Consider the following 25,000-nt stretch of genomic DNA (forward strand, 5'->3'; position numbering starts at 1 on the left):
CCAAAAACGTTAAAGAATCCTTTACAGCTTATAAGAATTCTTTCACTTATAGTACATATTCATTAAATAACCGCCCCCCCGCTATTATGAAAAATAAATTCATTTTGAGAAAGTGGTCAGCGTCTAAAAAATGAAAAATTCCACCAGCTACTTGTTTTAATATTGATTATCATTTCTAATCTTTTATAGGCCTCAGTTAAATGCTACTCTTTATATTTATTACCTCTCTTTGCTTGGGCCTATCATGTCAAAAATGCCAATCTTATCATTCAGCTGCTTTAATAGTTTCGGCAATAAAACTGGAAATGAAGTAATTACCATCGTCATCCCGGTACTCGGAAAGGATATACCTTCTCAAATATCCAAAGCATTCAGTCAACAACACGTACGTTATAGGCTCCGAAATGACAATCAAAGAACGAACTAACATATTCTCTCTCTCTCTCTCTCTCTCTCTCTCTCTCTCTCTCTCCTATTGTTACTAAACTGATAATGGACTCCACTAGCCCAAATCACCCTATTCATTAATTTACCTAATCATCACACAACCCCATTAAGCCCGATTTCACGATTCGTGTGGGAGGCGATCTTGACAGACGCCAAGTCAGTCAATCAACAATCTAGGAGGCGACATCCGACAGTTGATTGGCTGTCAAGGATTATGGTGACTGCCAATGAGAACGAAGCGGTTAAGAACCTTCTCGGAGATTGGATGATGGAGGAGAGGATTAAGGAGAGAAGAAATAAAAGACACCAAAAAAGGACAGCGTGGGAAATTGCTGTTAGGCATAAAGCAAGTGAACGAGAATGCAACTAAAAGAAACCTTACGATAACAGTGAGTAAATATCTACGTAAATCAAAGATTTTAGTGGATTTTCATAATGCACGAAAAAATGACAGTCCTGACATCATGTAAACGAAAGCTACAGAAAAATAAATGAGGAGAAAATAAGCAAGAACAAAGAACCACAGGAAAGAAATATTAAAACGAAAGAACTTTAATAAAATATTAAGGGAAAAGTGAAAAAAATGAGAAAACAATTTGTCGACAAAAGTGAACATGGTAAACAAGAGGAAACCTCCCCCGGAACAATAAAAACAAGATGCAAAACCCGATTAAAATGGAAAAGGAATAGAGAAAATACGAGGCAACGCATATCCCTGTATGACAAATGTAAAGATGATTCAGGATGTCCTCTAAGCAACAATAAAAGAAATTACATTCTTCTCACTCTATCTCTGTCTTTTCACACAAGAACTGCCAACAGCATGCACGCGCGCACACACACACACACGCGTGCACACACACATACACACACACGAATGTGAATTCAAAAATGATTTAGCAATAAGAGGCTGAAGAAGTCAATGATCTCTAACTGGGAGCTCTCTGAAGTCAGGCAACTCCAAAAGGAACATCTCATCAATATTATCTCATTCCAATTATTATTTCATTACAACATCCACTTTCTGACTCTAAAACTCTTTATCCTTCTTCGTGTTCCCAAAGCACCGATTTAAAAGCCTTCAGATCGGAGTGTGTCATCACTAAGGGCCAAGAACCGCGAAAACAAGATTCCTTGTCATAAACAAAACTGGCATTGGAGGTTTTCAATTCAATAGGAAAATAATTTCAGTCTTGGGATACAAAGGAAAAATGATAAATTGAGGTAAATAACAAACAGCCGAGTATGGTACTCTTCAAGATTCCCCATTTAAAAAAAAATAATGTGATACACTTAATAATAATAATAATAATAATAATAATAATAATAATAATAATAATAATAATAACAATATCCTTTGTTGCAGATCAGGGCCATATGCATGGAATATACAAATATAATACACACAATCTAGATACTTAAAGTAACACGATAAAAATAATAATCGGCAGTATCCGCACAGTTGCTGAAGAAGCAGAAAAAATATAATTCATAATAATGGTAATGACAGTAATGATATGGAGAACAATAGCAAAAAAAGTATTAAAAATATAACAATTAAAAATACAAATTGCAGACGATTAATTCCCGGCACAATACATAAAATCTAATACACATGCATTTACGCATAAGCACAATCCTCTTAATAACAGTGAATAAAAACATTTTCCAAAACCAGTTTTTGGCAACACACGAGGCCAGATGATTTGACAGTGACCGATGCCCTCCATAACACTCTATACCCCGACCCAACCCCTCAATCTTCGGTTTTCTCCTCCTCCACTCTTTCCATCCCCTTTTCTCTCTCTTTCTCTCCCCTGTTCCCCTACCCCCTCCCCCCCCAATAAGCAATCACACCCACGATTAAGTGGCGCCATTAATCTCGGAGAGGTCGAGGCCGCCCAATCTTCCTTTTTCTTCTCATTCTTTTCAATCTCTTTTGTGCTCTTCTCCACACCTCCCCGCCATGATTATTACCGTTATACTGCATGGCATGAACGACCTGGAAAGAATCCTATGGTTTCCAGGAGCCTATGTTCCAGGAAAATTCCAGGGGAACCGAGCCTTACTGTAACCAGTTCCAAGAAAATATTCCAACATACAAAAGGATGAGAACAGGAAGAAGGGAACTTCCTTCCATCTGTTTTTTTCCGAAAGTTTTTTTTTATTTTTTGTCCTTCATTCAAGATGCCGAGCTGGTCTTGCTGACTTTTTTTTTTTTTTTTTTTGTGAAGACACGAGGGCTAAGGAAAAGTCCATTTACTGTTTGGTCACAGGAGAAGAAAAAGTCTCCTAAGTGTTTACGGGATGAGTTTTTTTTTTATCAAAGATGTTTAAAGGACTTATGCGCCGACGGATCGGCTCCAATGCTGTTTACCTCTCCCCGCAGCTGTGTTGTTCTTTCATGTATGTGTATGTATATATATATATATATATATATATATATATATATATATATATATATATTTATATATATATATATATTTTATATATATATATATATATATATATATATATACATATATATACATATATATATATATATTTATATATATATATATATATATATATATATATATATATATATATATATATATATATATATATATATATATATATATATATATATATATATATATACATATATATACATATATATATATATATATATATATATATATATATATATATATATATTTATATATATACATATATATATATATATATATATTTATATATATACATATATATATATATATATATATATATATATATATATATATATATATATATATATATATATATATATATATATATATATATATAGTAAGTAATCATTCAAAACGATGCCAACTGTACTGGATTATCTTCATTTTATTCTTTTCCAGGTATTTGAAAGAGCTTTGATGGGGCAGAATAACACTGAGAACATTACTTGAGGTATTCATATAAAAGACGATCAATTGCCCGTGAATATAATTTTGTTCAGTTAAACAGACAACACAGCAATTACAGAAACGATACACAGCAATAAGAACGTTGCCTCGATATCTCATTTTCTTGACTTTGCGATCGTCTTTTCTCGATATCTCAGTCTTCTTGACTTTGTGATCCTCTTTTCTCGATATCTCAGTCTTCTTGACTTTGTGATCCTCTTTTCTCGATATCTCAGTCTTCTTGATTTTGTGATCCTCTTTTCTCGACATCTCAGTCTTCTTGATTTTGTGATCCTCTTTTCTCGACATCTCAAGCTTCTTGACTGTGATCCTCTTTTCTCGATATCTCAGTGTTCTTGATTTTGTGATCCTCTTTTCTCGATATCTCAGTCTTCTTGACTTTGTGATCCTCTTTTCTCGATATCTCAGTCTTCTTGATTTTGTGATCCTCTTTTCTCGACATCTCAGTCTTCTTGATTTTGTGATCCTCTTTTCTCGACATCTCAAGCTTCTTGACTGTGATCCTCTTTTCTCGATATCTCAGTGTTCTTGATTTTGTGATCCTCTTTTCTCGATATCTCAGTCTTCTTGACTTTGTGATCCTCTTTTCTCGATATCTCAGTCTTCTTGACTTTGTGATCCTCTTTTCTCGATATCTCAGTCTTCTTGACTTTGTGATCCTCTTTTCTCGATATCTCAGTCTTCTTGACTTCGTGATCCTCTTTTCTCGATATCTCAGTCTTCTTGACTTCGTGATCCTCTTTTCTCGATATCTCAGTCTTCTTGACTTTGTGATCCTCTTTTCTCAATATCTCAGTCTTCTTGACTTTGTGATCCTCTTTTCTCGATATCTCAGTCTTCTTGACTTCGTGATCCTCTTTTCTCGATATCTCAGTCTTCTTGACTTCGTGATCCTCTTTTCTCGATATCTCAGTCTTCTTGACTTCGTGATCCTCTTTTCTCGATATCTCAGTCTTCTTGACTTTGTGATCCTCTTCTCTCGACATCTCAAGCTTCTTGACTGTGATCCTCTTTTCTCGATATCTCAGTCTTCTCGACTTTGTGATCCTCTTTTCTAGATATCTCAGTCTTCTTGATTCTGTGATCTTCTTTTCTCGATATCTCAGTCTTCTCGACTTTGTGATCCTCTTTTCTCGATATCTCAGTCTTCTCGACTTTGTGATCCTCTTTTCTCGATATCTCAGTCTTCTTGATTTTGCGATCCTCTTTTCTCGATATCTCAGTCTTCTCGACTTTGTGATCCTCTTTTCTCGATATCTCAGTCTTCTCGACTTTGTGATCCTCTTTTCTCGATATCTCAGTCTTCTCGACTTTGTGATCCTCTTTTCTCGATATCTCAGTCTTCTCAACTTAGTGATCCTCTTTTCTCGATATCTCAGTCTTCTTGATTTTGTGATCCTCTTTTCTCGATATCTCAGTCTTCTCGACTTTGTGATCTTCTTTTCTCGATATCTCAGTCTTCTTGATTTTGTGATCCTCTTTTCTCGATATCTCAGTCTTCTCGACTTTGTGATCCTCTTTTCTCGATATCTCAGTCTTCTTGATTCTGTGATCCTCTTTTCTCGATATCTCAGTCTTCTCGACTTTGTGATCCTCTTTTCTCGATATCTCAGTCTTCTTGACTGTGATCCTCTTTTCTCGATATCTCAGTCTTCTCGACTTTGTGATCCTCTTTTCTCGATATCTCAGTCTTCTTGATTTTGTGATCCTCTTTTCTCGATATCTCAGTCTTCTTGACTTTGTGATCCTCTTTTCTCGACATCTCAATCTTCTTGACTGTGATGATCTTTTCTCAATATCTCAGTCTTCTCGACTCTGTGATCCTCTTTTCTCGATATCTCAGTCTTCTTGATTCTGTGATCCTCTTTTCTCAATATCTCAGTCTTCTCGACTTTGTAATCCTCTTTTCTCGATATCGCAGTCTTCTTGATTCTGTGATCCTCTTTTCTCGATATCTCAGTCTTCTCGACTTTGTGATCCTCTTTTCTCGATATCTCAGTCTTCTCGACTTTGTAATCCTCTTTTCTCGATATCTCAGTCTTCTTGATTCTGTGATCCTCTTTTCTCGATATCTCAGTATTCTCGACTTTGTAATCCTCTTTTCTCGATATCTCAGTCTTCTTGATTCTGTGATCCTCTTTTCTCGATATCTCAGTCTTCTCGACTTTGTGATCCTCTTTTCTCGATATCTCAGTTTTCTCGACTTTGTAATCCTCTTTTCTCGACATCTCAGTGTTCTTGATTCTGTGATCCTCTTTTCTCGATATCTCAGTATTCTCGACTTTGTAATCCTCTTTTCTCGATATCTCAGTCTTCTTGATTCTGTGATCCTCTTTTCTCGATATCTCAGTATTCTCGACTTTGTAATCCTCTTTTCTCGATATCTCAGTCTTCTCGACTTTGTGATCCTCTTTTCTCGATATCTCAGTCTTCTCGACTTTGTAATCCTCTTTTCTCGATATCTCAGTCTTCTCGACTTTGTGATCCTCTTTTCTCGATATCTCAGTCTTCTTGATTTTGTGATCCTCTTTTCTCGATATCTCAGTCTTCTCGACTTTGTGATCCTCTTTTCTCGATATCTCAGTCTTCTCGACTTTGTGATCTTCTTTTCTCGATATCTCAGTCTTCTCGACTTTGTGACCCTCTTTTCCCGGTATCTCAGTCTTCTCGACTTTGTGATCCTCTTTTCTCGATATCTCAATCTTCTCGACTTTGTGATCCTCTTTTCTCGATATCTCAGTCTTCTTGACTTTGTGATCCTCTTCTCTCGATATCTCAGTCTTCTCGACTTTGTGATCCTCTTTTTCTCGATATCTCAGTCTTCTCGACTTTGTGATCCTCTTTTTCTCGATATCTCAGTCTTCTCGACTTTGTGATCCTCTTTTTCTCAACATCTCAGTCTTCTCGACTTTGTGATCCTCTTTTCTCAATATCTCAGTCTTCTCGGCTTTGTGATCCTCTTTTCTCGATATCTCAGTCTTCTTGACTTTGTGATCCTCTTTTCTCGATATCTCAGTCTTCTCGACTTTGTGATCCTCTTTTCTCGATATCTCAGTCTTCTCGACTTTGTGATCCTCTTTTCTCAACATCTCAGTCTTCTCGACTTTGTGATCCTCTTTTCTCAATATCTCAGTCTTCTCGGCTTTGTGATCATCTTTTCTCAATATCTCAGTCTTCTTGATTTTGTGATCCTCTTTTCTCAATATCTCAGTCTTCTCGACTTTGTGATCCTCTTTTCTCAATATCTCAATCTTCTCGACTTTGTGATCCTCTTTTCTCAATATCTCAGTCTTCTCGGCTTTGTGATCATCTTTTCTCAATATCTCAGTCTTCTCGACTTTGTGATCCTCTTTTCTCGATATCTCAGTCTTCTCGACTTTGTGATCCTCTTTTCTCGATATCTCAGTCTTCTTGACTTTGTGATCCTCTTTTCTCGATATCTCAGTCTTCTTGACTTTGTGATCCTCTTTTCTCGATACCTCAATATTCTTGACTTTTTGATCCACTTTTCTCGATGTCTCAGTCATCCTGACCTTGTGATCATCTTTTCGATACCAGTCTAAATATTTCATTTTGGATCTGGGTCTTACTTTCGGTTAAATGGATGGTGAGTGAGCATCATAGGCAGAAATGAGAATATCACTGGATTTAGGCTATCCCTCTTACTGAGGTGTAATCCTTCATCTCGATCGGAAAAATATCAAGTATATTTGATGATGCTTCCCGTCTCTCTATAAACACGCTCACTTGATATATTTATTTTCTCGTAATTCCTTTTTTGTGAATTATTCCGGTGTTATCTGTTATTTCTTGTAGTGGTAATTGGATGTTGAGATTCAAAGCCAAATTATTGAATATTACACCATGGAAGGTGTGGGTGAAGGAGTCTACGAGCAAAATATTACAAATTTTGCACTACCCCGCAACTTACCAAATTATAAACACGTAAACTGTTTCATAACCGCGATAAATTAGAAGAAACAATTTGTGCAAAAATATATAAACAATATGATGGGAATATGAACGATTAAATGAATTAAGAAAAGGACTGGCTTGTGTCACACCGAGGGAAATTTTTGAGTAATTCTCCTGGAAAATTATTATTAAAAAAAGAGGGAACATGGGCAGAATGCGTCTTCCAAGCGAGGAAGATAAACCGGTTTTCCTTCTCTTCCCAAGATTTCATAACTGAGTGCGCTTCTGTTGTTACAATCAGGATTTTGTCACCAGCCTAAATTCGACGAAAATGGCAGTATCAAAAATATAGATACCATTTCCTATCGCACCAACCACCTTAAACATTTTGTTCTCTTCTCCTTTCTGCCCTTTCCACCCCTTCCTTCACCCAACCCCCTCCCCCTCCTCCTCCTCCCCCTCCCCTCCTCTTCCTCTCCTCCAGTCCTCCTCCTCCTCCTCCTCCTCCTCCTCCTCCTCCTCCTCCTCCTCCTCCCCATCATCATCAGCCTCCTACCTCCTGCCCTAACCCAATAAACAACCCACGATTAATTGGTGTCCTAAATCTCAAGGTATCCCTGAGACCGTTCGAGGTCGCCTCTCCTCTTATTTCATCACTCTCTCTGCCTCCTTGTATGCCTAGCCCAGGATCCAGAAATCCTGGCCTAGCAGACACACCCTTGCTAATATCCTGCACAGCAGGAATTAGCAGGAAAAATCCTACGGGAGGACGAAAGAGGGAGAAGTGCTCGAGGAGTAATCCTACAACTCCGAAAACTTGATCAAACGCTACAGACGGGCGACGAGAAGTAGATGGAGAACTATTTCCATTTACTTTTCAAAGTTTGTTTCCAACTTTCATTATGAGGGTTCTTGGATATTAGGTAGTCCTTTTACATTAATGAATAAATTTTTATTGAATCAATCTATTTTTGTGTTGGACAAAATAATTACTCATGCGTTTTATCACACGGAGATAAAAAAAAAAAAAAAACCTGAGAAGAAATTATGGAATGAAATAAAAAAAATTTTAGGCCAAAGGTCAAGCGCTGGGACCTATGAGGTCATGCAGCGCTGAAAGGGAAGTAGCGAGTACAGAAGGTTTGAAAGATGCAACAGGAAGAAAACCTCGCATTTGTAATATGAAACAATTGTTAGCAGAGGGTGGAAAGTAAGATGGAAGAAAGAGAATATAGAGGAGGTACAACAAAAGAGAATGAAAGAGGTTGCAACTACAGGTCGAAGGAATGCTGCAAAGAACCTTAAGTAATGCCTACAGTACACCACGTGAGGTGCAATGACGGCACTACCTCCATACGGGGGAGAAGAAAATATTGTAAACGCATCACTAAATCAAGGTCCAAAGCCTAGCACTAGATAATATTTCAGTCTCGGCAGGATGACGAGTCTAGAGGTTAAAAACAGTCATTATTTTCAACTTTTCATCTCAATCGTAGACCGCACTCTGCCAAGGGTCCGTGCTGGTATGAGTCCAATATAATCTAAACACACTAACCCATTAACTGCTTAGTTTTACCTTAATGCCTTAATATCAGTATTCTCTTCTTAACCCGATGTACTTGTCTTCTAAAGTAATATTTAATTATCTAAATCGCCACACTGTAAATCCACCAGTTGATCCAGTTATCTACTGTGACAGCTGGGTGAAAAGTCCCTATCAGGAACGAGTTTATATACCTCCTACATATACAGAACTCACTATAGTCAAACCAAAATGTCAAGGCGGATGACAGGAGGTGTCATCAGAATGCTTCATATTTGAATCTAAAAGTTGAGGACATTTTCCCTTGTAGGCAAAGGGAAAAATCTCATCAGCTCATAGTAAAGCAGGATTAAGTTCTGTACTGGATGGTGCGAGACCAATCCCTCCACCCGCACTTTCGTTTCTTTCTTTTTTCTTTGTCCTTCTTATTACAAATATAAATGGTTTACATCTGACTTTAGATCCACTGAACGTTGGTTCTCCAAATTCTTCTTCCGTATCTCTCCCTTCCTTGATGATTCTTTCCATAGTCCTTCTTGGAATATTGGTAGCTTCACATGCCCGATCGTAAACTCTCGTCTCATCGGTCAAGGGCCCATTGTTTACCTTTTCTCTCGCAGGGCAACTGTGAACGTCGTATGCGACTGGCCTGGCAGAAGCAGGGAGAACGCGTCTCAGTTTTTTCCTCTTTTTCCAAGGCTGAAGCAGGAAGAACACGCCTGGGCGTACTTTCTTTACACGGTGAGTCGAGTGAATGACATTGTACACATGCAAAACGCTGTTATATATAGACGAAGACGAGAGACAAAACGAACTTTATACCTTTATAATGACACGAGTTAAATCCTAATCACACAAGCTGGAATTTCACTCCTTTAAAGACGTGACCCCAATACCCGATAAAGTCTTTCAGTAAGATCAACTTGGCTTACAGAAGAGTTTGGAGGCAGTCATATTCTGGGATAGGCAGTGCAATTAAAAGATTATAAAAGGTTATCTCTTATCAAATCTCTACATCTGTATACGTGCAAAGGGTCAACCATACCTTTCCTTTGTGTTTCTTTGATAGGCTCTATCGTTTCAGATGTTAAAGTAGTGTGTGTATATATATATATATATATATATATATATATATATATATATATATATATATATATATATATATATATATATATATATATATATATATATATATATATATATATATGTATATATATAAATATACATATATACACAGACACACACACACACATACACATATATATATATATATATATATATATATATATATATATATATATATATATAATATAATATATATAAATATATATAGAGTATATACACACAAATAATATGCACACACATATACGCACACGCAAAGGTTACTCGATGTCGCATTTAGAAGAAATGAAAACAGAAAATCCACAATAAATACGCAGGAGCGGACACTCCACCTGAGTGCTTAATCCGCCTTTACCGCTGAGGTTTTAGGTTTAAGTACGGCAGTTTCCTTATGGGTAAAATGACTAAAATGTTCTTAACTGCGAACGATATAGACCGGGGAAACCTCCTGTCACCCGCATGGACATTTTGGTTTGACTATAACATTTTTATCTATTTACTAATAGTTTGGGGGCGGGGTAGGTAGGGGAATGGGAGGGTAGGGGAAACATCCACCCTCCTCCTGCAAACCCGTTTGTCCGCCCCGGGGTGAGGCGGGGTAGGTAGGGGAACCAGAGGGAAGAGGAGACATACACCTTACTCCTGCAAACCTGTTTGTCCGCCCAGGGTGAGGCGGGGTAGGTAGGGGAACGAGAGGGAAGAGGAGACATCCACCCTCCTCCTGAAAACCTGTTTGTCCGCCCTTGGTGGGGGGTGGGGTAGGTACGTGAATGGGAGGGTAGGGGAGACATCCACCTTCCTCCTGCAAACCTGTTTGTCCACCTCGGGTGAGGCGGGGTAGGTAGGGGAACGATAGGGAAGGGGAGACATCCACCCTCCTCCTGAAAACCTGTTTGTCCGCCCCTGGTGGGGGTGGGGTGGGGTAGGTAGGGGAACCAGAGGGAAGAGGAGACATACACCTTACTCCTGCAAACCTGTTTGTCCACCCAGGGTGAGGTGGGGTAGGTAGGGGAACGATAGGGAAGGGGAGACATCCACCCTCCTCCTGAAAACCTGTTTGTCCGCCCCTGGTGGGGGTGGGGTAGGTAGGGGAATGGGAGGGCACGGGAGACATCCAACCTCCTCCTGAAGACCTGTTTGTCAGCCCCGGGTGGGGGCGGGGTAGGTATGGGATTGGGAGGGTAGGGGAGACATCCACCCTCCTCCCGCAGACCTGTTTGTCCGCCCCGGGTGGGAGTCAGGGTAGGTAGGGGATCCGAAGTGTACGGGAGACAGCAATCCCAAGTCCCAGCGCGCTAATAATAATACTGCACGGTGCATGACCAGATGAAAGTTGCGCTTCCTCTCGTGGGTAATCCTTAAGCGGATTTGGGGATCTGAGTGCAGGCTAATCGCAGGGGACACACCCCGGCTTTGGGTGCTGACAGACTCGGGGTCTGAAGTTAGGAGGGAAAAACACGCAGCTTAGGGAACGTGGACACAAACAATACAAGAACTTCCAGAGTTTCGAGGGTGGGGTGGTGAAATAACAACCATGGCGGTTAAGTTAACGGAGATTGCCTTATGTGTGTGTGTGCGTGTGTGTGTGTCAGCAAGAGCATGAAGAGAAAGTGGAGGCATTGTACCTACTATCATTATCATCGTCTACTTAACTATAACAATCATACGCCCAGAATGAACCGACATCCGCCCCTATTCATCTTTGCATTTCTTTTTTCTGTTTTCTTCATTTATCCCCCAGCTCCATTTTCGGTCACTCCGGGTTATTTTTTCATGTTTTTTATTCAATTACTTTCCTCAGGATTTTCTATGTTTTTTTTTCCGCACTGTATGTTTTGTTCAGTGCATTTATTTCTTGGACCTTTTCTTTGTTCCTCGTTATTTCCTTCATCATTTCATCACTGTTTTTTATTTTCTGAAAACATGATTTCGCTACAAAATCAGAGCACCAGTCACCTGGGTTGAACGCTTAACTTCAGGGCATAAATCACTATTATAATTTCTTGTAATATAAACTTAAGCAATTTTTTGTCCCGTTAAATTCTCATTATCATGAAAACAAAACAAGTAAAAAAATGCGCCGAACTGTCTTCGGCGCAATCGAGTTTTCTGTACAACGTATCATAAATGCTGTATGAAACTCTCACCCACGGCCCATGAAACTTTCAGCCACCGCCCGGTGGTGGCCTGAGTTGTTGGTACCTAAAGCGGTGCCAGAAGCGCGATCATGGCTAAATTTAACCTTAAGTAAAATAAAAACTACTGCGGTTACAGGGTTGCAATTTGGTATGCTTGAAGATTGGAGGGTGGATGATCAACATACCAATTTGGAACCCTCTAGCCTCAGTAGTTTTTAAGATGTGAAGGCGGACAGAAAAAGTGCGGACGGACAGACAATGCCATCTCAAGAGTTTTCTTTTACAGAAAACTAAAACGTGGATCTAAGTCCAAAATTACACTTCAGATTTCTTACATAATTCTTGATATGCCTTCAACGTACCTTAAAACAGTCAAATTACGTTTTAATGTTTACCCAAAGTCAAGAACAATTGGAAACGAACAGCACTGAACAATATCTCGCAAAAGAAATTCCATTAAGTGACACAAAGTGAATCATTTACGAAGCATACTTTAATTCTACACACGACTGTGCAAAGTAGGAATATATAAAGATGTGCATATAGGCCTTTAAAGCAACAGCAGGCTGATAAATAGCCCCTTACACACCAGCACAAGTGGACGTAAGCTGTACACTGATTACGTGTACTGTATATTTGTAATAAATGTATACATATACACCTAGGGACAGAAAAGACCACTGTTTCCGAGAGAGTCAGCAGTATTTCATGGGCAATTCGACGTTTGGATGAATACTTTCGCATAAATTATCATTACCTGTTCTGATAACCCGGACGCGAGTTCGAATCTCGACAGGGCATCAGGATATCTTCATTTCTTTCTTCGTTTGGATCTAGGCTTAGCAGTGACAAAGAGTTTCCAAGAGGGCATTGTGGTATTGTGGTTATTAAAAATTAATGCACAATGTGTTTAAGGCACTCTGCATCCTGGGGTTACAATTAGAAAATCAGAGTAAGAAATGCCATGTTCAACGGATGGAAATAACAAAATCACATTTAATGAATCAAAAGATTTTAATGATCTCTTTCCCCCTGGAGGTTAAACTAACGAACATGGAATTCTGCACGCAAAAGAGTTATTAAATAAATACTGCCTCCTCGCATTCAGTTATGGTCTTGGCAGTAAATTGTGCAAAAAAAAAAAAAAAAAAAAAGTGAAGCAGCCAAATGAAAAACCATTAAACTTGCACAAATATTTACATTTTGAAACTATTGAAAAGCATAATTTTTTCACTGAACCGAACTGAAATAAGAAGAAACTAACGTTGCAAATAAAAGGGTGAATGAACCGTGCCATTAAATATACGAACAAATATATAATTGCAAATATATATATATACATATATGTGTGTGTATATATACATATACATATATATATATATATCTATGTATTATATATATATATGTATGTTATATTTTTGTATATATATTTATGTATACATACATACATATATATACATATATATATATACATACATATATATATATATATATATATATATATATATATATATATATATATATATATATATATATATATATATATATATATATATATGATTACTGACTCCAACGCCCTGTGCCTCTGTGGAATTCAGCGACTCATATCTTTCCTGGGCTTTCACTTCCATGAATATCCACTTATCTACAGCTTCTCGTTTCAAGGTTCCCTCACCTAGGTATGACTGGGTCTTCCAGCCCTTCTGGCTCCCTCCAGAGCCTAGCTGACAAGTACCACTCTCCCTGGAGTGGTGAGAAGGACATGTTCAAATCATCCCCATCTCTCCATCATTATTCCCCCCTTACATAAGGAACTATAGTAATTAGCCTTATGGTATTATTACTAACTCTATCCTGCCACCAGACTCCTGCGATTAACCTTAGAAAGTTTTAATCTCAAATCGACAAAATCTTTTAGATTATAAAAAAGCGATGGCAAATAAAATAAAAAGGACTCCTCCTAGAAGAAAAACATCTTCAAAAATGGGAACTGGAGCAGAATGCCTCCTTCAAAACGGGGGCGATAAACATGTTTTTTTCTCGCCTTCATTGGTTTCAGATGGGAAGGGGCAAAATGACCGAGTTCCTCCATGCATTGAAAAGAGAGAAAACCATGGTCGATATTCAATCATTCGGAAACACTTTTTTTACCCAGAAAGTTAATCGAACCAAAAAACTTGCACACATTTAGTTATTTAGTAATGTCACTGATGACATATAATGAATCTGATGAAAGGCTTAAAACTAGAAGGCAAATACCTTCACCCTAATTTTAACTGACAACACCACTCGGAATACCCAATCAGTTTCATAAATAAGAGACTCACATCTAAATATTCCCAATAATTATTCCTAATAATTAGGTACGGAATGAAGAGTATCTTTAGACGATGAGGTATAATAAAAACACGTAAAAAATGCGCCGAAGTTTCTTTGGCGCAATCGAGTTTCCTGTACAGCCGCTAAAGCATATAATCAAGGCCAACGAAAACAGATATTTCGATGGTCTCAGTATAATGCTGTATAAGCCGCGGCCCATGAAACTTTAACCATGGCCCGGTGTTGGCCTATCCTATATCGTTGCCAGAAGCACGATTATGGCTAACTTTAACCTTAAATAAAATAAAAACTACTGAGGCCAGAGGGCTGCAATTTGGTGTGTTTGATGATTGGAGGGTGGATGATCAACATACCAATTTGCAGCCCTCTAGCCTCATTAGTTTTTAAGATCTGAGGGCGGACAGAAAAAGTGCGGACGGACAGACAAGCACAATAGTTTTCTTTTACAGAAAACTAAAAATCGAAAAGCCACAACTAAACACATCTATAACAAAGATATATTTGGTTGTGGTTATTCTATATTTTTTTTTAATTGGAACTGGTTTTTATTTCACCTCTCCATCTAAAAATACTAGAAATAACGAGGGGGGGAGGGGTTACAGAGAAAACCACCAATAAAGATACCTAAAGAATACTACTATTAAAACAAGGGGGCGGGGCGATGTTACAGAGAAAAAACCACCCCTAAAGATATCTAAAAAATAATGCTAGTAATAAAAAAAAGAGGAGGAGCGGTTATCTTGCTCCGAAGGATAAAGACCAAAAATAATAATAATAGTAATGAAGTGTTTTCAAAACAAGAAGGAAGAAATAGCAAAAGACTGACTGACTGAGAAACTATTCCTGAGACTGAGATTACTATTTTCTCTTCCTCTCCTCCACTCTCCCTCATCCACTGTATGATAAGAATACAAAACCAAATAGACACCACAAGTGCTTACAGCTTCTGCCATGGCTAAATGAAGGGGGAGAGAGAGAGAGAGAGAGAGAGAGAGAGAGAGAGAGAGAGAGAGAGAGAGAGAGAGAGACATACAAACTATATTTTTGAATGAACATGTGTGTCTTATATATATATATATATATATATATATATATATATATATATATATATATATATATATATATATATATATATATATATATATATATGTTCTCTCCCGACCACTCTTCACCAACACCATAGCCCCTTGCACCCTCCATCCTCTGAGCATTCGGTCCTGGGCATTTCCTTCTCAATTACATTAGAAAGTAGTACCAACTTAGAGTTCTTCTACCATTCATCTGTTACCCTTATCATGTTTTCTCCATATAATATTTTGTCTAGTCTTCTCAATTTTTCACAAAATTTTTTCCTCAGAAGGGAGGAAAAAATTCAGTTCCTATCACTCAAGGTCGCTTTAATTGCTCCAAAAGCTTCCAGAAAGCACGTCTTATCGTCTGCAGTATACTGAACAAAACAGTAAGGAAAGGCAGTACTTCTATAAAAGTGCAAGGCAGAAGTGAGGTTACTGATGAGAGTGATGTCAGATAAAGGAAAAAATAAAATTAGAAGTTATAATGCTATAATGAAGGTTTCAGTCAACCTGACCATCCGATGTATGGGAAAAGGGGCGCCTTGGAAGAAATGTCTGACATTCACGCGTTGCAGGGTGCACCTCAGACGTGGCAATGTTGGGTGGATGAAATATTTTTCACAATGAAGGTTTGTTGATGGGGACTGCTCTTGAATGCACAGTGATTCAAGTTGGGAGATGTGCCTGGGGTCGAACACGTACTTGATAATTTCTGAACCAAAGGCAAGAAGATCTCAGGTTAGGCATAGTCCATGACAGTTCCCGTACTGCCTTTTTATGGTGCTGTCTTGGAGGCGGTAGGTAAGAAGTCTCAACAGGCGAGTCCCTATCATCCAAACATACATGGGTTTGTATGGTCTACATTCCTAGCTTTGGAAGGTTTGCTTGTTTACCTTGCTGGTCGTTTGATGTTCAGCTGGTCTAAGGGGATCTCTTGTCTTGTAAATTGATATTACATGATGGTTTTTACTGTGTTACTGGTGAGAGAATGCTGCTGGCAATGATCTCCTTTCTACTCTTCATATGCTGTGGATATCTGGTTTTTGTACAATAAAGTGACATTAGTTGTCACTGGCTTAGTCATTTTGTTTATGTACACAGCATTTGTTTAAAATTCGCCTTGTGATCCTCCCAGTATGTTGTAGAAAATGTTATCCACTAATTGTTGAGAAGTTCAGTCGAGTTCCCTGTGGGTAGCAGTGTTAGCAGCCTAACTGCGACAGAGGACAAGGTCTCAGCATACGTGAACAGTGGCGGTGGTTTCGAGGGAACGGGGAGAGTGGGGGCCCACTTTTGGCACCGCTGAGGCATCATACTGCGGTCATAAAACTTCTCAAAGACTTCTATGAATTGTTGTATGGTGTGATCGTCAGATATTTTCACAAACGTCATTAACATATCCACAAGAAATGTCTGGAAAGGCCGTCTTAATAAAAACATCCTCCTCAATGCATCCTGCGAAGAAATTAGAGGAAAGCACCGCTAAAGGGGAGCCCTTGGCAAAAACGTTGCTTTCTGGATACATCACGTCCATCTGCAGGGAGCCTTCTCCAAGCAGGTATTTCATGGTCCCGCCTGAGACACAAAATTTTGTTGATACATCTGGGGATGAAGACGTCCGAACCTGAAGTTATGGCGAGCTGAAAAGTATGTAAAGGCTACCGGGCTCTTCACATAGTTACTAAATTGCATCATGAAAAAGTTATTCAAATGATCTGAGAATTTAACTTAGTACTGTACACTGTCCATCCTACCATCCGTAACCTAGTATTGTACACCCTCCATCCTATAATCCATAACCAGGTATTGTACATCCTCCATCCTACCATCCGTAACCTGGTATTGTACATCCTCCATCCTACCATCCGTAACCTAGTATTGTACACCCATCATCCAACCATCCGCAACCTAGTTTTGTACACCCACCATCCTACCATCCGTAACCTAGTACTGTACACCCTCCACCCTACCATCCGTACACAATAACGAAAAAAATCATTGTACAAAGAAAAAAAATACATTTAAAAGAACCGTTTTCAATAATGTGTAATGTTTTTGATAACCATATGATTCTAGGTCATAATTGTAGCTGGGTGCTTCAGAAAGTGAAAGAGATTCATTTTCTCTCGCTCTCTCTCTCTCTCTCTCTCTCTCTCTCTCTCTCTCTCTCTCTCTCTCTCTCTCTCTAAGAGGTATTTTTTTTTAAGAAAGTGAGAAACCATGTTTAAAAATAAGCATTTGATTGAAGTCTTTGTTTGACTTTCTTGCAATTGGTGTGTGTGTTGGCTATATGAGAGCAGAGTCAGTATTAACAACAGAAGTAGGAAAAAGATATGAAGGGGGGGATGTAGAGAAAGATGGAGGGTGAGAGTTAATTTACATTTCTTTGAAAAATTAAAACCCTTTTCCTTTCCTAAAAGCTACTCTCTCTCTCTCTCTCTCTCTCTCTCTCTCTCTCTCTCTCTCTCTCTCTCTCTCTCTCCGAAAAGCAATCTTGAGGCCAGACCATTTAATTCCTTGAAAAAGAGTCTGCTTCCATTTACACCTTTTGTCTTCACAAGAGCCTGTGACCTCTTTCCCTACTCCTACAAGTCTTCTTCGGAGCTTTACTAAAAATACACTCAGTCCTTCCTGTTTCTGTGATATACAGACACACATACACGCACGTACATACATACATACATGTATATTACATTATATATATATATATATATATATATATATATATATATATATATATATATATATATATATATATATAAATATATATATAATATATATATATATATATATATATATATATATATATATATATATATATATATATATATATATATATATAAAACATACATATACATACATATATACATATATAACACACACATATATATATATATATATATATATATATTAAATAAAATCACAATGTTTTGCATTTAAATATCACTGTTAGTATTATTTTATGCTGTTACTGGTAACTCTTCTCTGGATTTAATTATTTATGAACATAATTCAGTATTAAGGGAAGCGAATTATTTGCCACCAATTTCTAATTTAGTTGTTTTTTAAAATGTCATAAATAAAAGTAGGAATCAAAGGGGAAAAAATGACAGTAGACAAACGGTTACTCCTTAAATGAACAATTATATTTTTAAACAGGGAACTTTTTCTTAATGACAGTAACTGCAGTAATTAAAATAATTCAGATCAAATATATAAATAATCACAAAAGAAAGGTTCCCAAAAGGTGATAAATCGTTCTGTGCTATGCCACCAAGGATGAAATTCTAAACTAAAAGAATAAATAAAAGATTCCAGAGGTCCTTGATCCCTTGCACCGTTGGACTGTGGAACAGTCTCCCTGAGGATGTTGTGCAATTGGAACCCCAAAAGTTCAAGCTAAGATGCAATGCATTGCTACCCTAAAAAAATTCTCCTTGTATTTTAATTATTTACATTTTTATCTATTTATTTGTTAATTTGTCAATTATTTTTTTCTTTATCAATAACTGATTTATTCTTCCTGCATTTCCTGTTACCTTCAGGTACTTCTTTCAACTGAACACCATATTCAGTGGCCCCTGTGGGCTTGTTCCACATGACAAGCGTCCATCTTCTGGTTGACAATAATAATAATAATAATAATAATAATAATAATAATAATAATAATAATAATAATAACTGACGGGGAGGACGGACGGTCACGTACTTGGAGGTCGTCATCCAGCAACTGACCACCACAACGACGGTAACCAGCAACCAGAAACTGGAGCTACAGAGGCAAACCAGAAGAAGAAATGAACAATATTAACAATAAAATAATAGAGGATAAACAACAAGGCATCTCTGTAAACCTGTAATATCGCACCCGATAGAATCGCCAACAACTGCTTTGCCTAACCACCCTCCTGATCTGCATACAATCAACGCCTTACCTCCGTGCCTTCCTCCTCCTCCCAAACTTCCCATCGCGGGGGAACCGGAACCAGAGAGTGGGTTGGAGGAGGGAGTCCATACCTACCGAGTAAATTCCCCTCTCCTTTGAAGGTGCATTCCGTGAAATCGCTCGCCAGCAGCCTCCCTTCCTTCTTCTTCTTCCCCTTACGCGACGAATTATCGGAAACAGATATGCCCGGCACATTAAAGGGAAGGATAGAATGATCAAAATCACCGCCCTTGCCGTCTCCCCATATCGGTGGATGATTTATTGTATCCAGTGGAGATGTTCAAAGACGTGGCAACCAGTGACATCAAACAGATGATAAATTGCATATATATGATGTACATGCATTCTGCTCTTCCTGTGCAATATATAAACATGAGGTAAACGTTGGTAAATGTAATTTCCTACGCTGTGAGAGTATTATTAGATTATCCAAAACGTGCAATTATTCATATGCACACGCAAAAAAGCTATTGTCTTTCAAAGCGTTTGAATACATATTTGAAGAAAAGGAGACACAACAACAAGAATTACAGGGAAATTAAAATAAAAATTAACCCCGCAAATATTTAAATCCATTAACATTACTGTCTTGCACTATTTTACAATCCAGGAGACACTCAGATTATAGTAATACCTCAACGCAATGTTGGTGCTGATGCCTGTACAGTGTATATCACACACATCACCTTAACATGGAAGATCCAAAGGTGATAATAACGGTAACTTTCAGTTGAAAACAGGTTAAAAAAAACAGCCCGAAAAGAATATCTTCCGTCGTTGATTGATACAATAATAACCACTGTAAAATGTGAAATATCCACTCACCAAATGCATTCAAAGGAATGCAAAGAAACCCATGGAGTGGGAAGATCTGCTAATCGATTAGAGCCTTAGTTTAGCTGGAGCTCAGCTGCGCGCCCTACTTTCTACACAATATACAGATCGTTCTTGATCTCTATTCAGCAAAAGAATAACTTCATATTGCAATTGGGGGCAACGAGAACTGCAACAAGTGTTGAATAGTCTGCATATTGCACTGTCTCATTTCTAATACCAACAATCAGCTCCTGCAACATGTGCTGAATGCCTACTGCACAACCTTAATTCCAAAATCAACAATCACCTCTAAACTGAAACAAGTAAGAGAAGCTTGAATTTTAAGTCAATGGTCCCTGTAGGTCTGATCCATATGAATAGGGTTCATCTTCTGAATAATAATAATAATAATAATAATAATAATAATAATAATAATAATAATAATAATAATAATAATAATAATAATAATAATAATAATCTTATTTCCAAGACCAACAATCACCTCTAGACTGAAAATAATGAAGGTTCCCGAGCACTATGCTATACAAGACCGTTTAAGATGCATGAAGGCTCACTCAAAACCTCATCAGCAATAACTATTGTCGGTTCTTTACAAAGCCATCACAGAAATGAAGTAGGTAGCCTCATAAACTTGAAAGTGTGAAGGTTTTATATGCGAACCTTTTGATTAGCCAGTTCAGGAGTACTGTAATCCCTTATAGCAAGTCTGAACTTGTGGTACTAGCACAGTGGAAAAGTTGCCACACTGTCTGAACTTTGTGGTACTAGCACAGTGGAAAAGTTGCCACACTTTAATGACTGGAAATTAATGGATACAGAGTTAGGTTTATACTGTGGCTGGTGCGCTTATGATTAAAAATGGCAGAAATCTGATCCCCGCAGGAAGGTAATGCCGTCAGTGCACCTCACACGGTGCACTGAAGGCATTACTTAAAGTACTTTGCAGCATCCCCCGGCTCCTAGCTGTAACCCATTTCATTCTTCTTATTGTACCTCCGTTCATATTTCCTTTCTTTTATCTTATTTCCTGCCTCTCCAAACAATTGTTTCATAATACAACTGCGAGGTTTTCCTCCTTTTACACCTCTACAACCTTTTTATTCTCAATTTCTCTTTCGGCGCTGAATGACCTCATAAGTCCAGCGCCTGGCTTTTAGCCTAAATCTTATATGCCAAAATGGCAGGAATCTGGCAAGCTTACCTTACCGATCGTAAGCGATCAAGTTTCCTCTAGGAGAGGCATTCCTTAACAAGGTATCACGCATACGCCAATATCTCAAGGCATTTCCTATTTCCCGTTAGTGAAAGAAAACCCTACATTACTGGGGTTGCTTAAAGAGAAAGGATTGTCTCTTCCAAGGTTTCACTAATCTACTTGATGCCGTCAAGGTTACAAGTACGGGATTTTTATTCATTGTTGTACCGTATGTTTCATTTGCCTCATTATGTTTGACTCAGGAAAATGTGATTCGCTTTATATACCGGTCTTTCAAAGACGTGAACGGGATGCACTTTCCCCGAGATGTAACCGAGTATTGCACCAGCCCGGGATCTTTCCCTAAAAGAAAGCGGGACGCCGTATCTTAAAAACTAACCATAGAATTTTCCAAGATCTTGGAATTTTCTTGAAAATAATCTCATTACGTTTCCCACGCCCAAATTACTATACAGTTACCTAACCTAACCTAACCTAACCTTCACTTACCCTAACCTTAACCATAACCTAACCTTAAACTAACCTAACCTAGGAGCATGGCAAAAAAAAAAAAAAAAAAAAAAAACGGGGATGTATCTCGGGAATATGCGAACAGGAAAACAGGTGCTCACGATATATCTGAAATTCCATATCCTCTTTATATTCAGACGAGCAAATTCTAGGCAACTGATGAAAAGGTTGCTTGCATTTCAGCTCGTATCGCAATATCGTGATATCTAAAGAAATAATTGTACGAGTAGGATGGATATTGTGGATTTTGTACATACTGTGAACTTGTATAAAAACAACGTTTCCCCGACATTTCCTTCATGAAGGTGATAAGATTCCGGGCCTAAGTAGACGAAGAATTGGAAACTTTGGAAAACGATTCGGTAATTTTGGAAACATACATAAGGACGAGTAGTTCAAGAGTTGGAGGACAGGAATATAATTTTAAGCCAAAGGCCAAGCACTGGGACCTATGAGATCACTCAGAGCTGAAAATAGCGTTGAAACAACTGCTACGAGAGGGTACAAAGTAAGATGGAAGAAAGAGAATATGAAGGTTAAAACAAAAGGAATGACAGGGGTTGCGGCTAGAGGTCGCAGGGACACTGCAGAGAATCTTAAGTAATGGTTACAGTGCACCGTGTGAGGTGCACCGACGGCATTATCTCCCCTACGGGGAGAGTTAGAGGATGGTCTGATGAAATAATGATCAGGACAGCTGAGGACAGAAGTGTCTCCCTGGAAAAGTTAAACTTCAGTTAAACTTCGGCAAAAGAAGTGCCTGTCTCTTTCGGTCTCTAATTGTTAAATAATGCACCTATGCCAAAACTGCATCGTGTGTGTGTGTGTGTTTGTTTGTAGACAGACAGTGAAGTACAAGAGATATGTTTGTTTATTGTCGCTGTCAGGAGCACTCTGAATTCCTGAAATGTTCATCGAAGGATTTACCCTCCGGTGTTTATAACTCCATTTCTTTTTCTTGTTTGTTTGTTTGTTTTCTGTATTTTCTATCCGTTCAATTTCCTTCAGCTTTTAGAACAAATTTAAATTATTTCTCCAAAGATCTTCAGCTTTTCCTTATTAATTTGATTAATGGAATCTTCCCTTCCATTTTTTTCCTCTGAATTTTCTTACACATTTGTCCCTTTAAAAAAAAAAAAGCTTCATAGACTTCAATTACGAGGTATGAGGATCGCTGTAAATATGCATTTTACATATGATTAGAAGTCCTACTTTATTTACTTATTTCCATGTGTTCAGTTGTTGTCACAGGCTGCAAACACCTTGTGTTTATACCTACTTTTCTATCTCCATTTTCTGTATTCTCTGTCTGTGCAATTTCCTTTCGCTTTAAGAACACATTTAACTAATTTCTCTCGACATCCTCAGCCTTTCCTTATTATGTTGTTCAGCAGAATCTTCCTTTCTTTTTTATCTCTGAAATTTTCTGGCTAATTTGTCCTTTTTTAGTTTTCTGTAAAATAAAACTATTGTGACGGCTTTGTCTGTCAGTCCGCACTTTTTTCTGTCCGCCCTCATATCTTGAAAACTACTGAGGTTAGAGGCTGAAAACTACTGAGGTTCGAGGACTGATATGTTTATCATCCACCCTCTACTGTAATCATCAAACGTACCATATTGCAGCCCTCTAGCCTCAGTAGTTTTTATTTTATTTAAGGTTAAAGTTACCCATAATCGTGCGTCTGGCAACGATATAGGACAGGCCACCACCGGGTTGTGGTTGAAGTTTCATGGCCCGCGGCTCATACAGCATTATACCGAGACCACCGAAAGAGAGATCTGTTTTCGGTGGCCTTGATTACACGCTGCAGCGGCTGTACAGAAAACTCGATTGCGCCCAAGAAACTTCGGCGCATTTTTTACTTGTTTTTAAAATTATTGACATTATTTACATGGTATGAGGATTGCTGTAAATATGCATTTTATATATAAATATGAATTCCTCTTTATTTATTTCTGTGTTCAGCTGCTGCCAACAGCTATATAAACCCTGCAGCTGGAATTCTGCTTTCTATTCTTGACTCATTTTTTCCTCTCACCTTTTCCCAACTAATTATCCTCCTCCTCCCAATCTTCCAGAAGCCTCCCAACCATTCCATTCTCCCGGCCAATCACCTTCATCACCAGCAACCAATCAGAAGTCGAGAATCGCCTCTTGGTTCGTTGATCGGCTGTTATGTCATTTGTCGGGATCGCCTTTTGAACGGATTGGTGAAATGAAGCTTGATTGGCTTGTTTAACTTAAAGGTAATTTAATGAGACAGTTGATTTGAACTGGTGGAGGTCGCTGTCAGTCGAGTAATGAGAGAGAGAGAGAGAGAGAGAGAGAGAGAGAGAGAGAGAGAGAGAGAGAGTGGTGTTTGCCTCCATGTCGATGACGTCAATGGAATGATGTTTATTTTTCCTGCTTTCGCCTGCGACGGCCACATGCGATCGGCCATGAGTCGCTTGAGTTCCAGTGGCCTACCTTACTAGATTATCATTAGGTAACATTTTCGTATTTTTCCTACAGGAGTTCTCATTAGTTAAAACTCAAAATCTCATGCCTCCTTCATAATCTTAAACAGAATGCCATTTTTATTACTATTCTTCCTTGAGCCATACACTGTTATTATAGGTTATTATGGGTTAACAGGGCAAGTGACGTACTAGACTATCGTTAGGTAACATATTCATACCACTCCTACAGAAATTCTTATTAATAAGAGCGCAAAATCTTAGTCTCTTTCGTAACATTCAAATGCCATTTTTATTACTATTCTTCCTTGAGTCATGCATTGTTATTATACGTTAATAGGGCATGTGACGCATTTGACTATCGTCAGGTAACATAATATTATTCTTACAGGAATCTTCGATAATAATAAAGTAAAATCTCATGCCTCTCTCATAATCTTACACAGAATGCCATTTTTATTACCATTCTTCCTTGAGCCATACATTGTTGTTATAGGTT

At 38.1% G+C, this 25,000-nt stretch overlaps 3 protein-coding genes across 3 annotated transcripts in view; all 3 read right to left on the reverse strand.

The window, feature by feature from the left end:
- Positions 1-25,000, reverse strand: part of LOC136836962 (chondroitin sulfate N-acetylgalactosaminyltransferase 1-like) — a 551,976-nt gene that overhangs the window by 361,763 nt on the left and 165,213 nt on the right. The gene's annotated exons all lie outside the window — the stretch shown is intronic.
- Positions 3,887-4,390, reverse strand: LOC136836998 (uncharacterized). Its single transcript, XM_067101528.1, has one exon. It carries the CDS (start codon positions 4,388-4,390, stop codon positions 3,887-3,889), a length of 504 nt encoding a protein of 167 aa, XP_066957629.1.
- LOC136836999 (golgin subfamily A member 6-like protein 1) lies at positions 6,260-6,931 on the reverse strand. The gene has a single exon (XM_067101529.1). The coding sequence runs from the start codon at positions 6,929-6,931 to the stop codon at positions 6,260-6,262; it is 672 nt and encodes a 223-aa protein (XP_066957630.1).

Source organism: Macrobrachium rosenbergii, chromosome 57, assembly GCF_040412425.1.
Source record: "Macrobrachium rosenbergii isolate ZJJX-2024 chromosome 57, ASM4041242v1, whole genome shotgun sequence".
Lineage (NCBI taxonomy): Eukaryota > Metazoa > Arthropoda > Malacostraca > Decapoda > Palaemonidae > Macrobrachium > Macrobrachium rosenbergii.

Bases quoted from the DNA above. Each gene is read 5' to 3' on its own strand.
- LOC136836998 (XM_067101528.1), bottom strand. From the start codon at position 4,390: ATGTCGAGAGAAGAGGATCACAAAGTCAAGAAGACTGAGATATCGAGA.
- LOC136836999 (XM_067101529.1), bottom strand. From the start codon at position 6,931: ATGACTGAGACATCGAGAAAAGTGGATCAAAAAGTCAAGAATATTGAG.